We start from the raw sequence: 21596 nt of genomic DNA on the forward strand, positions 1-21596 counted from the left end.
AGTGAAAACTCAATGATGTAATCAATGAGTCGTGACTTTAAATTACATATAACAATTCTTACTATGAAATAACTTTATTTGTACATTTTACTAATATGTCAAAGGATCTAATATTATATTATAATGGTATTTACTCCTACATTTAATTAATTAAATTAATGTTCAATCTATAGTCGGAACTTCCTTAAGTTTAAATGTCTTGACATTTATGTGGCAATGCGTTCGCGTATTGCCGTCGAGTTTTACCCAAAGTAAACAGTTTTTACGTAATAGGTCGATGTCAATGAAAGTTTAACTTCAATAAATAAAGTCTGTTGTAATACGGAAATATGTTTTCTAATCTTCACCTTTTTACCCGATTGCTGCAGTTAGTTTGGGTTTCTATGTATGTTAGTTCCACTGCGACCTATCACGAATTTTTGTGACAATCGGCTTCGTATTCAATATTAATTATGTCAAAATTAGTATGAGAATGTAGTAGTTTACATCCGATAGGGGTCGCTGCAAAAAATTTAGTACAAATTTTGTCGATTATACAAGGGCGAATGTCACAAATATTCATGCTAGGCCCCTTGTAGTCTACACGAAGTGTCAGTTGAATGGTTTTTGTCTGCTGTTTATAATAGAGGTACAGTGAGCTGAGTTTATTTTCTTTTCATTTAAATGTTATTCGCATCTTCTCTTCTAAAGAAATTCCAGACTATCTAAAATGATTTATATATTTAGTTGTATTACTGTGTATCTTGTTAGAGATCTAGCATGTTCTTAATTAACAAAAAAAGAACGTAAATATTGTATATTTCGACATCGTTAACGCAAGAAACAGACCGTTTCTTATGTTTAGCTTAGTCTTAGGGTTGTCAAATTATTTAATTAATATTGTTATTCTTAAAAAAGCCAAAATTCAAATTAATTGTGCATCAGAGAATACAAATTGGAAAACAATTTTTTTTTAAATAAGCTGGTCCTTTGACCGTACCGACGTGAAAAATTACAATAGGGCAAAATGATCACATGTTTAAGTTTTTAATTTTAATAATAATTTGATATCAATTTAAAGATGTACTATAATTTCATAAATGTTATAATCCCCCCCTTTCAAACCCTTACAATCCTTTTTTCACTTCAAATCCAAATTTTATTTAAATTGGTTCCATAATTTGGCTGTGAAAGCGCGTCCGAGTTACTTTCGCTTTCAGTAAGGATGATTAATAATTTGTCTTATGCCAACCCTATTGTTAACTGAAATATTCATAAGATGAGTAAATCAGAACTCGATTTCATAGTGAAAGTATCTCTCTCCAAAATACATTTTTAAATCTCGGACGTAATAGTTTTTGTTAAATATAAACAACTTGACATTACTAATATAAAAACTACGTAATTAATTAAAAAATAACAATTATGATTCTATGATAATCCAATAAAGGTTTCTAACCGAATGGTGTTCTTTGTAGAGTACATATCAATAATCTGGTCATAAAAATATAAAGAACAGCAAACACAATCAAAATTTCAAACATCTGATGACACATCTATTCTTAAAGGTTATCATCGTTTATTTATTTGTGTATTTACTAAACAGTCTCGCTTATTGATCACTATACAATATAAATTGTTTATATTTGCGCGCGCGCATGTTTGCCGATGACATTCCCACTTACAAACACCGCACTCGTCTGCAGACCGTCATTTATCTCGTGACGTCATAAGGCCAAAGCTTCTGCGCACAAATTATATTTAAATTATTTAAAACATACTGGCCATTAATTTTTTACATCGTTCGCCAAGTTACCATGGCAACTGTAGAATATATCTCTGTGGAAATTTCCAGAACGTATGTCCGTTCAAGATCTCCAGACATTTAATCTTATCTTACTTCTTACTAATATTATAAAAGCGAATGTTTTGATGGATGGATGGATGTTTGTTTTGAAGGTATTTCCAAAACGGCTGAACGAATCTCGGTTAAATTTGGCATACATATAGATCATAGTCTGGAAAAACACATAAGCTACTAATTATGTTAATTCCTCGCAGACGAAGTTGCGGGCGAACGCTAGTATTCCATAGTCATAGTGCTACGACGTAAGGAAGCTTTATTTTCAACTTATATGCATTATTTTATCTTTAGTTACGGACTACTGGGTGCTTCGGGTTGCGGCAAGACCACACTGCTCTCGTGTATTGTGGGCAGACGCAAGCTGAACAGCGGAGAGATATGGGTGCTGGGAGGCAAACCAGGCACCAAAGGTAAAGTTCTTTTCATATATCTTATCTGCTGAAGAGCATCGGCACGCTCTGCAGTGCTCATCCCGTTACGCCCCGCTTAACCTAAAATTGTGTTCTGTGAAGCGACGTGCACGTAATGAGCCACCAAGATATCTGAATGTGATAGTATGTAAAAATTACGAACGTTTCACCTTTGCAGTCATTTTATGAAGATTGATAATGTTAAATATATATAAATAAGGGTAGCTGACCATCATTAACTCACTATACGTCCCCACTGAGGTGCTCAGAGTCTAACCTAAGTGAGGTGTCTAGGTCATAAACAACCACGCTGGTCCAGTGCAAGAAGACTTCACACCAAATTTTAAATACAAAAAAATTGTCAGTTTGTCTATGTCTAAAATATTTATAACTCTTTACCAGGTTCGGGAGTACCAGGGAAACGTGTCGGTTACATGCCTCAAGAGATCGCGTTATACGGAGAGTTCACTATCAAAGAGACAATGATGTATTTCGGATGGATCTTTGGTATGGAAACGCGTGAGATCTCTGAACGATTGCGGTTCCTGTTGGACTTCCTAGATCTGCCTAGCGAGAGCCGTATGGTTAAGAACTTAAGGTAAGTCTGTTTGTTAATTTAATTAGTATATTTGGTCCATACAATAAGGTGCCTACACCTTATACATTCAAAAGTTACCTTAAAAATCTTAAACTGATATATAAACACGGCTAAACACTCACGTATATACGTCCGGTGGCGGCACCGACTAGTTTCGAGCCCATCGGGGGCCCTTCATCAGGATCAGCCGTGTTTAGCCGTGTTTATATATCAGTTTAATATAATGTCTCACGAAAGTTTGAATAACTTAAAAATCTTGTCAAAACACAAACTTAAATTACTATGTTATTAATATTATAAATGCGAATGTTTAGATGGATGTTTGTTAGAAGGTATATCCAGAACGGCTGCATGAATCTCGCTAAAATTTGACATAGATGTAGAACATAGTCTGGTAGAACTCAAACACTACTAATTAGGTTTTATTAACTTCCTTGCAGACGGAGTTGCGAGCGGCAGCTAGTTGTAAAAAAAAGCGAAATTAGTATAATAACAATAAATAGTTTTTTTCTTAAATAATAACATGCTAAAAAGGATGGCTGGCATTCCACAATTCTCGCGCAATTTCTTGCCTCGCACAGCCGCGTTGTGGAACGGTCTTTCCTCAGCGGTATTTCCAAACCAATACGACTTAGAGACCTTCAAGAAGCAAGCATACCACTTCCTTAAAGGCTTGCAACACATCTGCAGTTCCTCTGGTATTGCAGATGTCCATGGGTGTCGTTGATCACCTCGGTGTTTCCGCCGATCGTTTGCCCCGTTCTCTTATAAAAAAAGTCTTCAGTATAAGTTAAATACAAGTTTGTAACGTGTTTCAAACACCGGTAGTTATTCGTAAACAATTCCCACAACATATAACCAGAAGTATAAGATAACAAACAGTTGATCAAATTACTTTAAATAAGGAAATTGACTTCCCTACGTTACAAAGACGTATCATTTTACTATGGGAACATTTACATTGGTTAAAACAATTCTTAATTACCACGAGTAAGTTTAATTTAACAGTGATAGAGCCCGCTTTAACATCTTCATACGAATTGGCCCGGTGAAATACCACGACCACACAGAAGACAAGCGTCAAGTGGAAGCAATTCCGCCTTTCGTCTGATGAGTGTATCCTGGAGGCCTAATTTACTCCTCTTTCACTTCCCACCCTTTTTCTTCTAAGGAAAGGATGGGAAGTGGAAGTGGACTTTCCGGATGAGAGGATGCATGGGATGGGAAAATATTTTCTTTCTGTGCATCCTCTCCTCCGTCGATTGAAGGTAGGCAACGCATATGTATGTCTATGGGCAACGGTCACTTCGATATTTCAGCGATTTCAGGTGGCCGCTCGCTCGTTTGCCACCTTATGATATAAAAAAAAGTTCTTAATTAACAAAATATAACTTAATACTATTAAATATTCATATAGATTATTCATATTTAGTACGATAATGTTATATTTATTTTATCTTGTAGTTTGAATAAAACAATTGAAAGTCAGATGTACTCTAAAAATAGTTGCATCAGTGCAAAAATATGTATATGAAAACATATAGCTATCTCTGTTTATTTGAAAAGAAAGAGAGAGATAACATCTGTTTTGTCAGTTTAACCCAGCAGTCGAAGTGGTAAGCGAGAAACTTTTATAAGCGAGTCATTGTCCTGTATCAACAGATTTTACAAGAGAGATATCACGGTTCCTTAGTTTCTCTTTTATCCAGGTTTAACTACACTTACTATAAATTAACTCAGTTCTTAGTCACTTATTTATTTACTATCTTACGTAAATGGCTTAGTAATTATATTTCAAAACAACTTGCATTCATCTGTCATGTTTCTGGGAAAATATTTACTCGAGCTGTCCGTCAAATAACTGACTCACCACATTACATATTTTCCCTTCAATTGAGGTTAAGGTAAATTTGTTTTCTTTATACTGCAGATGTGTGATCAAATAATTTTAAAATTGCATTTCCATTTAAAGGCTTTTTTCTATAAGTGCAGGTACAACTGCTAATATCATTATTCGATTCTTGAAATCTAATTTAAAATTATTTCTATTATTCTGCGTGAAACGGAATACAAAAATTATTTGATCTCTAAACAATAGATAATATTTACGCATGCATTCTTTATGTCCGTTAGAAAACCAAATGAATTAAAAATGTTTTTAATTATACTGCGTATAAACAGAAACGCTTCGAGATCAAATATTAATTCTGGCTGAATGCGAATGATGTTGCTTGCAGAACATTCTGCCAAAGTTGGCATACTGGCCTTTACAACCTTTGCCTTTTAGATTGTAAAAAAAGAGAAGTGAGAATAGAACAAGAATTGCGCGGGAAGTGTGAACAACGAGATATAGTCGTGAATAGATTTAATATTATTATAAATATGTATTTAAGTTTTATTATCAAGGATTTTTATAGCGAACTAGCGGACCCGACAGCTGTTGTCCTGTCTACACGTCTTTAATTCGAATATTATTTAAAATTTGACACTGCGATGGTAGCGCCGTCTGTCGGATCCAATGTAAAACATTCCAAAATCAACTACTACTAATAAATTAAATATTAATTAAAAAAACATTGTCCAGCGGACAAAATTGTGAATCTAAACCATACCCAGATCCCCTTGAACACACACAAAAAATTTCATCAAAATCGGTCCAGTCGTTTGGGAGAAGTTCAGTGACATACACACTCACAGAAAAATTATATATATAAAGATAAAGCATTTTGTTTGAAAATAGAACTAACGGATGACAAAATTGGCAAATGTCACAAGGTCGACGTCATCAAGGTACATTGCTGTTGCAAAGGAAATTTCCTCATAAAACTGCCCTTGGCTGCCTCCGTTTTATACGAGTGCACATCTTGCAATATTGTTTACATACGGCTCTTTAGTGTATTGTCCTAACTCCAAAATTAATATTTTTCAGAAGTTCATTTTTATTAATTTTATGTGTTCTTATTTACTTTCTAAATACACGCACGCAAATATTACAAATGTTTCCTATAATTTTGTTATTTGCACAAGGTTTTTTCCTGGATTTGTGTTAAATATACGATTATTTACGTAGGACAAAAAACTCATTTTTAGTGTCATCATTATCTACCAGAACTCGATTATAAAATGCTGAGCAACGCTTAAACAAAATCTAAGATTGAATACATATTTAAGCGTAATATTTAAACATAAGTTAAATAAACGTGAAGTTATTTGGATAGCAAAAGCGGATCGCCTTGTATTAAAGGTCGACACGTGTAGTTTTAAATCATTGAGTTTATAAAAATGAAAGAAATAATCACTATATTATAAGATTAATATACCTGCAATAGACGACAGTAAACTTGAATGTTTGTACGTTTGTCTCATTATTCGATGGTATTCGGATTTGACGTCTTAATCAAATATTAAGCCGTCAAATCCGATGTTTGACGAATAGCTTGCTCAAACATCATAAACATGTTTGATCCGTAGAATTTTTATACATGACAATTAGGAATGACGTTAATCTTACTAATATTATAAATGCGAATGTTTGAAAGAATGCACGTTTGTTAGAACCCTTTGGCGCGAATGACGTGCTTTCATTACAAAGTCCAGTGTCTGAGTGAATAGTGAGGGGACATGAACGTCGACATTGTAGTAAGGCTAGGGTTGGGTCTGCCACTGCCACGTTTTCTGATTTACTTCCTAACAGAAGGTATCATCAGAACGGTTCATCGTATCACGACAAATTAGCATAGATATAGAACATAATCTGGAAGAATGCATAGACATAATAAGGTTTTTTTTTTTAATTTCACGCAGACGAAGCCACGGGCAACAGCTATTGACTCATAGGTGGAATGTCTTTCCATTGTTCAATTTTAGGATCCTATGGAAATAGTTATAACCCACGATTTTGCTATTTCAATATTTAATGTTTTTAGTAAACTCGATATCTTTAAAGATCTTTCTAGAAACAATTGTTTCGAAAACCTTATAATCTTACAACAATTTAGATGTCCTAGATCTTATTATAATTAATACTATACCGTTTCCCACAACATTCCTTGTTATAATAATTTGAACAAAACATTTAGCTAAGTTTATAAACACCCGAACAACTGTTAGACAGATGTGTATATATATTTTTATCAGACAGCAATGTTTTGACTAGACCAATTGTGGGAAAAATACATGCAAGTATCAAGATGGGTTACTCATTGCTCATTAATCGTGGGTTTTCGAGACCAAAATACGTAGCGGATTTATCTGTATAAAAAATATATACTTATTTATTTGATCAGATTATTTATGACCAAAAATATATATTTAAAAAAAAATAACTCTTCTGAAATTTTTTCGATTTTTTTTCTTTACTTAAGTTCTTTAGTTTGTAGTAAAAAAATTATTATAAAAATATACTTTTCCTTTCTTTATTCTCGATAATTTCAAAGAATTTATGTTAGATTTTTTTTATGCAATCAAATATTAAAATGAAATCAATTTGCATCTTCTCGTGTTTTAACCTCAATACATAAACTTTCACTTCAATTGATATCGTTTATATGATCTTTGTAACGCAATAATTTTATATTCAAAGTGAAAATTTATCAAAATCACATCGTCATGGTACAATACTATTATAATAAAATGCTTACGTTATTACCCAAAGTATTTGTAAGATTTTAACTTGAGAATCTATTTCTTTTTTTAAGTTAATATTATAAATGCGAATGTTTGTATGGATGTTTGTTAGAAGGTATCTCCGGAACGGCTCAACGAATCTTGATGAAATTTGACACAGATGTTGAGCATAATCTGGAAGAACACATAGGCTCATTACACTACACTCAGTTTTTTTTCTAATTCCTTGAGAATGGAGTCAGGGGCGACAGCTAGTTTTGTATAGATGTAGAGTATAGTCAAGAACATATAGGTTACTAATTAAGTTTTCTTTAATTCCGCGAAGATGAAGTCGCGGGCGACAACTGTACAGTATGCTTTATTTACAGAATTACGTTGACTATTATGTACATTTGACAGTACATCGAGTCCGACAAATAACGGTTCAAAACAAACTCTTTGTGATAATGAATCTTTCAAATATCCTGTTACTACGGTATGAGTAACGGTTTACTGACGCTACACTATTTCGTCAAAAAAGATTTAAGACTGTTTTTTTAAAGAATATAATTCATGAAATTTAGAATATAATACCAAATTAACGGTCAACCTTCAACACTAAAGAGGTACTAGAATAAGAAAAAGAATTCATGATTAGTAATTAGATTGATAAACTGCTTTTGAAGTAAAGGCGTTAAATCTTTAACATGATACTCGTAGTATAGTAGCACTAGCTGTCGCCAGCGACTCCGACCGCACGGAATTAAAACATAGTAGCTTATGTATTCTTTCAAACGATGTTCTATATGTATGTCAAATTTCAATGAAATTCGTTCAGCAGCTCTGGAGATAATACCAAACAAACATCGATACATCCATCTTAACATTCGCATTTATATTATTAGTAAGAAGTAAGATGGGCGTTACCAGCTGTTGGTGTATGATATTTCTACGGGGGCAGCTACCATTTGATCTTATTCGAAGTAATTTTTACATCTATATTACATTTCTCAATTTTCCAGTGAGAATTGCAGCTGCCCGTCCCGGGAGATGCCTATTATACTCGTATGCAACAAAATACACTTTTAAAAATACAAATTCAAACTGTAATGGTTAAAGTATTATTTTACTGTAATTAAAACATTTTTAAGAAATAAAATAGTTATAACTCTAGCTTTAAAAGTTTATAAATTAACTTAAAATCAATACATAAATTTATGGTATATTCCAGTGGTGGTCAACAGCGGCGTGTGTCATTCGCGGTGGCATTAATGCACGATCCGGAACTGCTGATCCTGGACGAGCCGACTGTGGGGGTTGACCCGCTGCTGCGTCAGTCCATCTGGACACATCTCGTTCAGATCACCAGCTCGGGTGACAAGACTGTTATCATCACAACTCATTATATTGAAGAGGCGAGACAAGCACACTGTGTGAGTACTACAAGATTACAAACATCGTGACAGTTTCTCACTGTCTTTATCCCACTCTAAGGTCGATATATCTTCCGTCACCTTTCACAGTTATAAATTTTACCCAAATATGATTACTATTTCATTAAGCATATGTTCATTTATTTACATCTTCTAATATATAAAAAAATTCTCGTGTTACAATGTTAGTTACTCCCCCGAAACGCATTTTGTTTGAATATTTCGGCAGTGCAAAATTCTTACGTAAGAATTATTCCGTTCTTGTTTTTAAAGTAATTTTCTTTTCGTTTGCATAAAAATGTTATATACACAAGTAAATATTCGATTTTTAAAAATATTAAAAAGATTTTATTAAAATTATTCCTAACCTCTAAAAAAAGTTTTTATGTAATTTTTCAGATCGGTCTTATGCGTAGCGGTAGACTACTCGCCGAAGAGTCACCGCAAGCTCTCCTCACGATGTACAGCTGTATCTCTCTTGAAGACGTCTTCCTTAAGCTCTCTAGAAAACAGGGTAAGCAGAGATAATAAAATAATTAGTATTTACGTTGTATATTCGCGTTTCTACAAGAAACTTCGTAAACATAAAATGTGTCTTAAAGTTTGAAAACTGAATCGTTGTAAAATCAGTACAAACTACAGACAGATTATTAAAAAAAAACAAAGTCTATGATTATCGTATATAATCTACAATTCCACGCAAGGTTTTCTTTTAATTCTTAACGAGACACGGGCAAAAGTACTTTAGCATTCTGCCAATAACTGACATTGTGGATACGTCTCCAAGGCCATTTGCAACAACCATTGAATTGTATTAAAATTAAGTAATTCGTTAAAGTACTACAAAAAATATCATAGGCCGGAAACATCAAGATGGAGATAAAAAAAACTAAAAAGTTGACATCAAATAATTTTGACACAAAAGTGTCTAATTAAGAACAAAAAAAATATTCTTAAAGTCTGGTTGATTTAGTTATTAATATTCTTATGACTATTAAAAACAATAAATAAATAACGTCACAAAAAAATATTTTCTTGTCTATGACATACGTCACTGGCAGCGTAATGGCGCGTTTTTTTAGCATAGAAGTAAACTTAAGGTTTTGCGTAATATATTACAAACAAAATGCAAATTATATTTTTTGCGAAACATCGCATGAGGAAATCAATTATGGAAAAATATTTGACGTTGGCAACACATGTATTGTGATTTTAACATAACAGGAAATGTTTAATATTTATTTTTAACATTTTTAACATAGTGTATAAATTTAATACTTCCTAATTAATAATTTTTTTATAACTAGTGTTTAAAATTTAAAAAATTAAACAATTACGATTCTTTGCATAAATATTCAACCGATCACAAAAAAAATTACGAGTCCTTTGACCAATTTTATTATTTTTAATTTCAATGGCAGTGAAGCGATCTTTTTTTTGTATTTAAAAAAAAACTCAAACATCTGTACATTTAATTTTAAAAGTTTTAATTTAAAATATAATTAAATGTACAGGCACATATTTTTTTGACTATTGACTTAATATAAATAATCTTACTAATATTATAAATGCGAATGTTTAAATGTATGGACATACAACACATAGGCTACTAAGTTTTCATTTAATTCCGAGCAGACGGAGTCACGTGCGACAGCTAGTAACCTATATACCTAATTTATACTACCATTTGATATCGTGACATGGAAAGTGTAAAATAAATTTTGTGTACCAGGTCAAGCCAACCAAGTTGTGGAGCTGAATGTATCAGGTGGGGCGTTGGGTCTGAACAAGATGTGCAAGCGTGAGGAGGCGCCTTACGCAGCGGAGGATGCTCAGGTGGTCGGCCTCAACTTCCACCAGAGCAAAGAAGTACTTATTGTTGATAATGGCGCAGGTTCTAACGGAGATGTAAGTAAACTGACATGTTAATTGTGAGTTTCTAAGACTAAGATCTCCGTTTAAATAATATTGTGATCTCTGTTATGACAAAGTTGACAGGTATGACAATATGTTTTGTACTAAGATTTTTGTCTTAGAAACTCACTGTTAAAGTCATCAAGTGTTTAATAAAGGAGCTTCTTAGTGTAGTTTAAGTAAATATTAAATTGTGATTGCGGCAATTAAAGTATAAGAAAGTAAATTTTTAGTAACAATTGCTAAGTATCTTGATGAATTATGTAAGACGGACATTTAAAAACGTAACTTTTTGTTAACAATTTCATTCCTAAAACTTATATAAAAACGGATAAAACGGTCGGTCCGGTGGCGGCACCGACTAGTTTCACTCAACCTGATGAAGGACTCCCGATGGGCTCGAAACTAGTCGGTGCCGCCACCTGACGAATATACGTGAGTGTCTAGCCGTTTTTATATCAGTTTAGTATAATGTCTTTCATCATTCATCATCAGCTCACTATACGTCCCCACCGAGGAGCTCGGAGCCTACCCTGAGTTAAGGGTAATTAGGCCATAATCAACCACGCTGGCCAAGTGCAGGGTTGACTTAACATACTCGTATATCTGTGAATTTCCTCTCAGATATGTGCAGCATCACGATGTTTTCCTTCACCGTAAGAACGTCGGATAAATGAACATATGTAAATCGGCAATCGAAAAACACATTGGTACATGGCGGGATTCGAACCCAGGACCTGCAGACAAGTCAAGTGCTTTACCACTGAGCCAATGACGCTCATTATAATGTCTTACGATAGTTTGAATAATTTAATTCCTTGTTTCAGATTCCCGGCAAAATGACTGAAGTAGTGACAACTGAGTGCGAGGAGTGTGGTGATTGCTTAAATGTAAGCTATATTATTTAACTTTAATTTACCATTTAGTGTTGATTAAAATTATAAAAACTTAATTAGCATATTCAAAAAATAAAGATACGTATTTGGTTTACTGTTTTTTTTTACATTGAATTTAATAATTATTTTTTTATTATTAAAAAAAGCTATGCATTTAGTTTTTATAGTCCGTACTTAGTCTTTGCTATGACTTAGCTTTTGCTTTAGATCTTGGAATTCGAATTTATAGTAGTTACGAGCCGTGCACATGCTATTCTCCATGTTATTTGTATTGTCAAATATCACGTTTTATTTGCGCGATTTTCTTAAAAAGTGAACCAAAGTTTTTGCTTTACGGATCCTAAAACTTGCCTTGAAAATTGCTATTGGAAATTTGGATTTCTGAAACCAAAAGTACTCGTTTAAAACATATTAACTCGTTTCATACGAACATTTTGGTCTCAGAAAGCAACGGTTAATTGTCTAAACATAGTCCTTAGTTTTAGACATTATTAGTTAGAATCCTTTGACCCCCCCCCCCACTAGAAACCCCTCACTCATCATTCGACAAGTGTCAGAATTATTTGTGAGGCTTAGTAGGGCTAGTGTTGCGCCAGTACACCGGCACAGTGTCGGATTTTCTTCCTAACAATACGTAATGTTTGTGTTGTTTTCAGTTAACATCTCGCGGCAAGATCAAGGCTCTGATCCAGAAGAACTTCCTGCGAATGTGGCGCAACATCGGCGTGATGCTGTTCATCTTCGCGCTGCCGGTGATGCAGGTCATCCTCTTCTGTCTCGCCATCGGACGCGATCCCAGCGGACTCAAGATTGTAAGTCTACCATTCCCTTACACTTTTTTTTTACAAGAGAAGGGGGCAAACGAGCTGGGAGAACACCGAGGTGATCAACGACATCCATGGACATCTGCAACACCAAAGGAACTGCAGATGCTCGGACTTTCCGGATGAGAGGATGCATGGGAAGGGAAAATATTTTCTTTCTGTGCATCCTCTCCTCCGTCGATTAAAGGTAGGCAACGCGTATGCAATTGCGTATATCTATGGGCAACGGTCACTTCGCTACTTCAGCGATTTCAGGTGGCCGCTCGCTCGTTTGTCACCTTATGATATAAAAATTAAGTCATTGTTTTATCCAGGCGATAGTTAACGACGATGTGAACGTGATAGACGGCTACTGTCCGTACAACTCGTCGTGTTCAATGAAGAACCTGTCGTGCCGGTACCTGGACCACCTGAAGAACCAGTCCATCATCAAGCAGTACTACTTCGACGTGCAGTCAGCGATACAGGCGGTGAAGGACGGCGACGCTTGGGGAGCTATCTACTTCAATGAGAATTATACTGACGCTCTCGTCGCTAGACTTGCTCTAGGTAAGTTTATATTATCATGTTTATTGTGGGTTTCTGAAAACAAAATCCTCATTAAAACATATTGTCATCTCTCTTTTGACAAATATAATGACAGGGATGACGATATGTTTTATACAGACTTTTTGGATTCAGAAACCAAGAGTAATAAGTACTTTAGTAGTAAGATTAGTAGTAAAAAGATTAAAAAATCTTAGGTTTTTTTTTGTAAAATAACGTCATCTATTAAAATGACTTAATGATACTACAAGTGCCATAAAATCGAACTTTATCGGATACTCTTTTTTCAATTTGACTAATATTATAAATGCGAATGTTTAGATGGACGGATGTTTGTTTGAAGGTATCTCTAGAATGGTTGCAAGAATGTCACTGAAATTTAACATAATACAAATAGACTGGAAGAACACATAGCCTTCTAATTAATATTTTTTTTAATTCCACGCAGACGGTGACACGGTCAACAACTAGTAATGTTACATTGTGATAACAACTTTATCTATAATATATTTCTTTCTGGAGTGTCATAATAATTTGACAATGTTATTATTTATTAAATGAATACAGTTGTTATTGCCTAAAGGGACTCCTTTTTTTAACATATTTTAGTACATTATTCGTTTTTTTTTTAATATTTTATTTTATATAATAGATTTAAGACTATATATAATTATAGAAAGAAGGATGTATAATAAATTTATTTTCTTATTTGTATATACAATAATGTGTGTGCAGCGGACACAGCAGACAACGACACGATCGTGTCCTCGGAGGTGCAAGTGTGGCTCGACATGTCCAACCAACAGATCGGACTCATGCTCAACAGAGACATACAGTTCTCGTACAGGGACTTCGCTAAGGTAAACCTATCACCTCACACCTCACACCTCTCACCTCTCACCTCCCACCTCACACCACTCACCTCACACCACTCACCTCCCACCTCTCACCTCTCTCACCTCACTCACCTTTCTCACTCCTCTCACATGATCGGAGACGAAAGCGAAAGCGTGCCCGTATTCCCGTCCTGATGCGTTGGAAAAACGGAGAGGTTTAGTTGGTATGCCTCCGCTATGGAGGAGAATCCCAGTGAACTACCGCGTCGCCCCCCCCTCCCGGGGGCGCGGAGTATGCATAAAGCATTCCTCTCTGGAAAAAGAACCCCTCTCACACGCCTCTCCTCCTCCAGTGATTGAAGGCATTTGCAATTACGAATATCTATGGGCAGCTGTCATTTCGCCATTTCGGCGAATTAAGGCCGTTTAGATGTTTGCCACCTTTACAAAAAAGAAAAAGTGTCATTGTTATTTTCAATTATTTTCGACGTTGAATCGAAATGCGTTCGAAGTTCATTTTTCCTTTTTTTTGTTTGTTAATTTGTTTTAATTTTAATATTGTTTAAATATCTGCAGGACCTCCTGGAAACATGTAACTACAACCCGAAAGTTGGCGACATTCCGATAGACTTCAAGGACCCAATCTACGGAGACATAAACCCCTCGTTCACTGACTTCGTTGCTCCCGGAGTTATTCTTACGTAAGTTATTTATTATAAAAAATCATATAACTATTTGCTATTTTTTTTATTTATTCATTGCTAAAAAATAAACAAAATCGAGTTTATTTTTTTAATTAATTTAATTTATTATACAATTTGAAATAAAGACGTAAAAATATTCTTTTAAACGTATTCTTACCATCTTAGTACTTTGATATTTAGAAAAACAAATCTACAGTTAATTACTAATGTTATCATTATAGGACTATGAGTATAACGCAAAATGATAATTTTATGTTTTTTAACACTCGTTAATTTCGTCAATGGTTATTAAATGGAATATTATATTATATTTTTTTATATTTCTCTTAAAAGCCTTAAAACGCTTTAAACCTCACGGACCAAAGGTCTCGACATCGAATGGGACAAAATAATTTGTCGTAATTTTTCCGCTATTGTTTGGATCTTTGTTTATTAATTATCTATAGTAATATTATAAAGCGAAGTGTTTGTTTGTTTGTTTAAACGCGCTTATCTCAGGAACTATTAGTCCGATTTGAAAAATTATTTTTTTGTTGGATAGTCCATTTAGGCTAAGGCTTTAGGCTATATAACATTACGCTGCTACCAATAGTTTTTTTAATTCCGCGCGGACGGAGTGACGTGCGACAGCTAGTTAAATATGTGATGATTAATTAGTTTAGAAAATTAAATATGTTTTCGAATAGAAAATTAAACATTTTATTTGATGAATGTGAAAATGGCGAATGTAAAATGTAAGATGTGTTTGTGGTGATGCAGCATCGTGTTCTTCCTGGCGGTGGCGCTGACGTCCTCCGCGCTGATAGTGGAGCGCATGGAAGGTCTGCTGGACAGGTCCTGGGTGGCCGGCGTCTCCCCCGGGGAGATCCTCTTCTCCCACGTGGTGACGCAGTTCGTGGTGATGTGCGGTCAGACCGCGCTCGTCCTCGTCTTCATGATCCTCGTCTTCGGCGTCAAGTGCAACGGAAACATCGCATATGTCATCATGCTCACTCTCTTGCAAGGTTCATTCTTTTTTATTTTTACTACATTTATCTTACTAATATTATAAATGTGAATGTTTAGATGTATGGATGTTTGTTAGAAGGTATCTCCAGAATGGATCTGGATGAAATTTGTCATAACTATAGAACTTACTCTGAAAGAACACATAAGCTACTAATTACGTTTTTTTACTTCCTCGCAACAGGGTTCGCGGGCGACAGCTAGTTTATACATCTATAAATAAAATTTATGTGTCTGACTGTAATATTGAGAAAAAAAATCGTACATACGATGTATTTACGAAGATGATAATGCAAAAGAAATTTGTCAATTTTTGTCTGTCTGTATGTCTGTCCGCAAAGTTGTGTTTGTTCTGGATAATCTCTGAAACGGATGCACTGATTTTAACGGGACTTTGACTGGAAGGTGGCTGATACACGCGGACATGTTATGGAATACTTTTTAATTTCTTTATATACTGCGCTGACGAAGTCGCGGACAACAACTAGTATGTGCACACAAAACTTTGTCTAACTGAATATAACTTTCAGGTCTCTGCGGCATGTGCTTCGGTTTCGTGATATCAGCCGCGTGCGAGTTGGAGAGGAACGCCATACAACTGGCGCTGGGCTCCTTCTACCCCACCTTACTGCTGAGTGGTGTCATCTGGCCCATAGAGGGCATGCCCTGGGCCTTGCGATACATCGCACTCTGTCTCCCTCTCACCCTCGCCACCACCTCGCTCCGCTCGGTCCTCACCAGAGGCTGGCCTCTACAGGATCCTGATGTCTACATGGGATTCGTGGCTACTTTGGCCTGGATAGCTTTATTCCTGGTTGTCACTCTCACCATATTACGTTTCAAACGAGGTTAAATCGCTTAGAAAAGGATGGAGAAATGCGCATTATATCTGTCTCCCTCTCACTCATACACTTTTTTGTTCGTCAAAGATAATGACAATAAGATTTAATAACTTTAAACATTTTGACATCTCTATTTGTATTCAATACAATATAGTATAGAGAGAAATATTTTTAATCTCCGTCCGTTAACCTATTTTTTAGGTTATGTTAGGTCGTTGAGTAATCTGTTTTTTTGTATCACAAAGCTCTCTTCTACAGGATTTTATTTATTTTTTTATTAAAACACTCATTTTTAATTTTATAATCTGGTAGAAAATATAACAGATTATACGCAACGACCTTGAGACAGATATTAAAAAAGTATGTTAGCATATGAAACTTTATTGCTCAAATCATTAGAACAGAATACGGGCTTAATTCTTACAATGAAATAACTAGATCTAATATTAATACAATGCACAATATTAAATAATAATAAAAACATCACAAATGCAAAAAAAAAAACAAAGTTTTTTTTACAATTATTGAAAAAATAAAGTAAATCTTTTACTTTTATAATAATCATCACAATTGGCTTGTGTTAGATGAACAAGAATAAAATTGAATTTCTGATCATTATCTCTGTTAGAAAGTTGATAAAAAAAAAAATATATTTTTACAAATAAACGACAATCAGTAACGTGACATTAATCAAAAAACGTAACTGAAGACGCCATGACAGGTTATCGTATGTTCGCGGGACAAAATACACAAATTTACGTTTTTTTTTTTTGAAAATATGGTACACAAGCCAACTAAATTAGGAAATACAGATAAAAAACTTTTTAGTAGTTCTTCAACTTGTAGTTACTATTTAAAATTTCATTTTGATGTTATTTATGAAAGAATTAAGCTCAATATTACTTTTAGCTAATTGACTGTTAGTCGACGTGTAAATATTAGTATGTTATTTATAAAACGGGTTGTCGTCAGACGCCCGGTAAGGTGGTTAGTGGGGAATGTTAGCAATTATGATTGGTCCAACGCTTTCCAAGGGTACTTTATACACGTATTAATATATTTTATACTTTCTCGGTAAAGGAATATGTTTTTGGGTGTGAACTTGAGACATTGACTTTGAGATACCTGAATAACGAGTTACCATAGAATAAGATGGTGCCATAGAAATCGATCGTGTATCGTTTAAAAAAAAACGTAAACCAGAACCTATATTAATCAATAAAGATGTAGAGTTACTAAAATGTTTCTATATTTGGTCAAAATTAAAATATCAAAGTCTGTTACGTATTAAATTTTAATTTTCGAATGGAACCGTTATGTACGGTCCAGTATTGCCAGTGAAATACAGAACATCAAAAGCAATGTAGTAGCGCCATCTTGTTTTTATATTAATAAAATTAAATAGAGATCTGAGTAGTTCCGTTTATTAATTTTAAGTATTAAAGGTAATGTCAATGCTTTTCAAATTATTGACTCTCTAGTTATAAAGATGTACAGTAAGTTAGGTTGTGCGTGGAGTCTAGGCTAAGACTTTGCAATAGTATCTAACGTCGTAATTTAGCGTGGTGTTGCATGTATAAATAATAGAATTATATAAAGGCAATCATGTAAACGTTTAAATTCTGTATGAATCTAGATTCTTAACTAGTTGTGTAGATTAGAAGTGTCAGACTGTGATTATTTTTGCTAACATTGACATTTTTGTAATGACAATTATATAATATAATAAAAAATTATACCAAATAAAATGTTGCTTTTACTTTCACCCTGTTGTTTCCATAATCGTGATAATTTTAATAGTTGACCAACCGTACCAAGTAAAAAAAAGTTAAATTCATTATGGTTTTATGGATGAACTGATGACAGATCGAATAAACTTGGGTCAAAAATGAAACGACGTCCAGTAACAATGGTAACATAGGAGTTTTGTTTTAACTCTCCAATATTGCTTATTAATACAAAAAATATTTGAACTGGTCTAATAAAATATAAAAGAAAGCTAGCTAGCATTACGGTCTATAAACACAGTATTTTACTTTTATGTAGTTAAAAATCTAAATGAAATTGTAGCTCGTTGGGTGCAGTGCAAGGAAGACATATTTTGGTAAAGGTCTAGCAACACTGAACTGTCATTGTCAAACTCAAATGACAGATGACAGCAACTTTTTAAAGGTTATGTTACACTGGGCTTATAACATTTTTAAACGAAAAAGTAACCCATTTTATGAAGAAAAAAGTATAAATCTAAACTAAAATCATGAATTTTCTAACAAAATCAATCTCTCGGAACATATGTAAGTAGAAACTAACATAACGAACATACTTAAATATCCTTTTTATCTCATAGAAAAAAAAAACTTACAGATTTAACAACAAGGCGAATCTTATTACCAACAACACGACAATCTTCTTCAATACCTGAGGATGATTCTCCCGTAGAAATGGAGAACCCATTCAAAAAGGAAAGACGTCAATGTATTTTGTGCAAGCTCAAAATAACGCCCGATTACAAAAATTATAGACTATTGTCTCAATTTCAAAGTCCATACACTGGGAGAATCTACGGCAGACATATAACTGGCCTTTGTAAAAAGAAGCAAGAACTTGTCGAAAGTGAAATTAAGAAAGCACAAAATTGTGCATACATGCCTTATTTCTATAAAGACAAAATGTTCCTTAAAGACCCTAAACTTTTCGATCCCGAAAATCCAATTCGATCGCATAGATTCTAAATTTAGTCAACAATTTAAATTTTTATTAGAATAAATAGTATTATTATTATACAAACTTTTTATTTGTCCTTGGAAACTCAACTCTGTTAACCCATTGAATGCCGAAAGTAAAATTTCTAGGTTAGTCAGTGATACCATGATCCTAAATGTGTTTAATAAATCAAATTAGCAGCAAAAAGGGGTTAAGCCGGAGTTATAAACGCAGGTCCTGGGTTCGCATCAAACCATGTACCAATGTGTTTTGATTTTCAAATACATATGTACATTGTCCAATATTCTTATGGTGAAAGAAAACATAGTAATGCAACACGCACATATCTGCAAAGAAATTAAAAAATATGTGTGAAGTCGACCAACCTGCATTATGCCAGTGTCATTGACTATGGCCTAATTAACCCTAACTTATGGTAGGCTCCAAGCGCCTCAGTGGGGACCTATAGTGAGCTGATGATGATACACAATGTACTTTAAATTTTTCACTCAAGAATATAAAAGGAAAGTATAACAAAAGAAAATATTTATTTTTTATCATCTTAAAATAAATTAAATATCTGTAAATACAGAACTGAAACATACCATGCTTTTTATGAACTAATACTTATTTCCACTGATGTCAATGCCAAGTGGAAATAGACTCTAAGAGGCTCTTTTATTTCATAAGAACTTTTACATAGAATATTAAATTATATACTACATGTCCGGGATTGGGTTAGGACGGTGCAGGATCGGAGAAAATGGAGCCTTTTGTTGTCAGAGGCCAAGGCCCACTTTGGGTCACTGCTTCACCTTACTTAGTTAATATATAATATAACCTTAAGATAAACTGTTATTAAATTATTTAAACTTACGTGAGACATTATATAAAAATGGCTAAACCACTCACATATGTCCCTCCAGTCAGTGAGCGACAGACCATGTTCGCAAAATAATTCCAGTCCCACTCACCTTAATGAAGGGCCCCAATGGGATTGAAACTAGTTGGTGCCACTAACAGACAAATAGACCTGAAAGTTTTAGCCGTTTTTATATAAGTTTATAAACAGTTATGTTACAAATCATTGAATATAGAAGCAAGTACACTATTATCATCGGGAGTACTAAAACAATCATTTTCAGGATCATAACCAACGTAAGAGGCTGGTATTTTTAACATTTCTAATATATTAGCATAGTTCATGTCTGAACGATCAGGTAAATTCTTCTTCATTAAAACTAAAAGTTCCATTAATGCATCCTGGCAACCTTTCCGCCATTTCTTTATTAAACCTCTCACCTCCTCAGTATCTTTACTTTGAGCTTTCGCAAATAAAAGTTGCTTTTTCATTTCAATTCTAGCTTTCAACTCATCTATATCTTTTTGTGTTATCGAACCTGTAGATTTAGCTTTCACAGGCTTAGTAATTTTGTCTTTATGTTTTGGTAGAAATATTGTTTTCTTGTTTAATTGAAAATCATCATCTTCATCACTAAAAGAATTTGAACTTTGTGATGATTTGATTTGTTCTTTGTTTCCTTTTATTTCTTTGTGGTTATTAGTAGATAAACTATTTTTACTGCTTTTTGATTTAGTTTTCTTTTTAGTTTCTTTATTTTTAAAGTCACAATCAGAATTGTTATTTTTAGATGTTATTTTATTAAAATGACTTAATGGGATGTCTTCATTGTCAGAATCTGACAAAATTTCAGGTTTTAGAATAGTTTTTTCTCCATTCTTCTTTAAAATTTTATTTTGTATAACAACTATACACTCTTTAACCAATTTACTTGGCAATTTATTGCTTGTTTCGTTTAATTTACTCCCTTCAATATTATTAATAGGAATATTTTCAGTTTCACTAATTTCTTCATTTTTTTCCACTACATCTATTGCTTGTATTGAATTATGTGTTGGCTGAATACCTTGACTGCTTTGTTTTTCTTCACAACTTTTAGATACATTTATTTCATTTACATTTTGTTCTTGGATAGTTTTCACAATTATTGCACTCTCTTCATCCTTGTAAGGTATCGTTCTAGTTCTTTTTCGGGTTGCCTTTCTAATAGGAGTGCTATCATTAGTATTTGGTAGCTTTTTGCAAACTGGCGGTGTAATAACAATGTCATTCATTTCATTTTTATCATTATCAACCGGCGAAAGATCTGTGTTTTCATCGTCTAACCTTAGTTTCCGCTTCCTTGTCTTCGGTTCCTCCTGTGAATTATCCACAGGTTTCGTAAGATTATTAGAAGCGAGCGGAGAAACAAACGGCGAAACTCCAGAATTCTTCCATTTCCGCGACAGACCCAGACGTCTTATCGAAGTCAAATGCGATTTGCTTATACCACCCGGAGTCTTTGGTGAATCCATTTGTTTAGATTTTAATCCTCGTTTTTTATATTTAAAAAATAGTGATCAATAAAAATATTCC

General features: G+C 33.9%; 2 protein-coding genes across 3 annotated transcripts in view; one reads left to right on the plus strand and one right to left on the minus strand.

Moving 5' to 3' along the window:
• Positions 1 to 17104, plus strand: part of snu (ABC-type transporter snustorr) — a 65425-nt gene extending 48321 nt beyond the window's left edge. For both annotated transcript variants that reach the window (XM_013310117.1, XM_013310118.1), the window contains 12 exons: positions 2135 to 2253; positions 2656 to 2851; positions 8688 to 8889; positions 9289 to 9403; positions 10622 to 10797; positions 11631 to 11693; positions 12356 to 12511; positions 12838 to 13072; positions 13805 to 13929; positions 14482 to 14606; positions 15369 to 15613; positions 16145 to 17104. In XM_013310117.1, coding sequence (XP_013165571.1) covers positions 2135 to 2253; positions 2656 to 2851; positions 8688 to 8889; positions 9289 to 9403; positions 10622 to 10797; positions 11631 to 11693; positions 12356 to 12511; positions 12838 to 13072; positions 13805 to 13929; positions 14482 to 14606; positions 15369 to 15613; positions 16145 to 16467 — 2080 coding nt within the window. In that variant the 3' untranslated portion in view covers positions 16468 to 17104. The remainder of the gene's footprint in view (positions 1 to 2134; positions 2254 to 2655; positions 2852 to 8687; positions 8890 to 9288; positions 9404 to 10621; positions 10798 to 11630; positions 11694 to 12355; positions 12512 to 12837; positions 13073 to 13804; positions 13930 to 14481; positions 14607 to 15368; positions 15614 to 16144) is intronic.
• Positions 17105 to 19717: 2613 nt separating this feature from the next.
• On the minus strand, positions 19718 to 21575 carry LOC106116330 (uncharacterized). Its single transcript, XM_013310119.1, has one exon. It carries the CDS (start codon positions 21533 to 21535, stop codon positions 20237 to 20239), a length of 1299 nt encoding a protein of 432 aa, XP_013165573.1. The 5' UTR covers positions 21536 to 21575; the 3' UTR covers positions 19718 to 20236.
• Between the last annotated feature and the right edge of the window lie 21 nt (positions 21576 to 21596).

The sequence above is a fragment of the Papilio xuthus genome, unplaced genomic scaffold (assembly GCF_000836235.2).
Source record: "Papilio xuthus unplaced genomic scaffold, Pxut_1.1 DF827756.1, whole genome shotgun sequence".
Classification (NCBI taxonomy): Eukaryota; Metazoa; Arthropoda; class Insecta; order Lepidoptera; family Papilionidae; genus Papilio; species Papilio xuthus.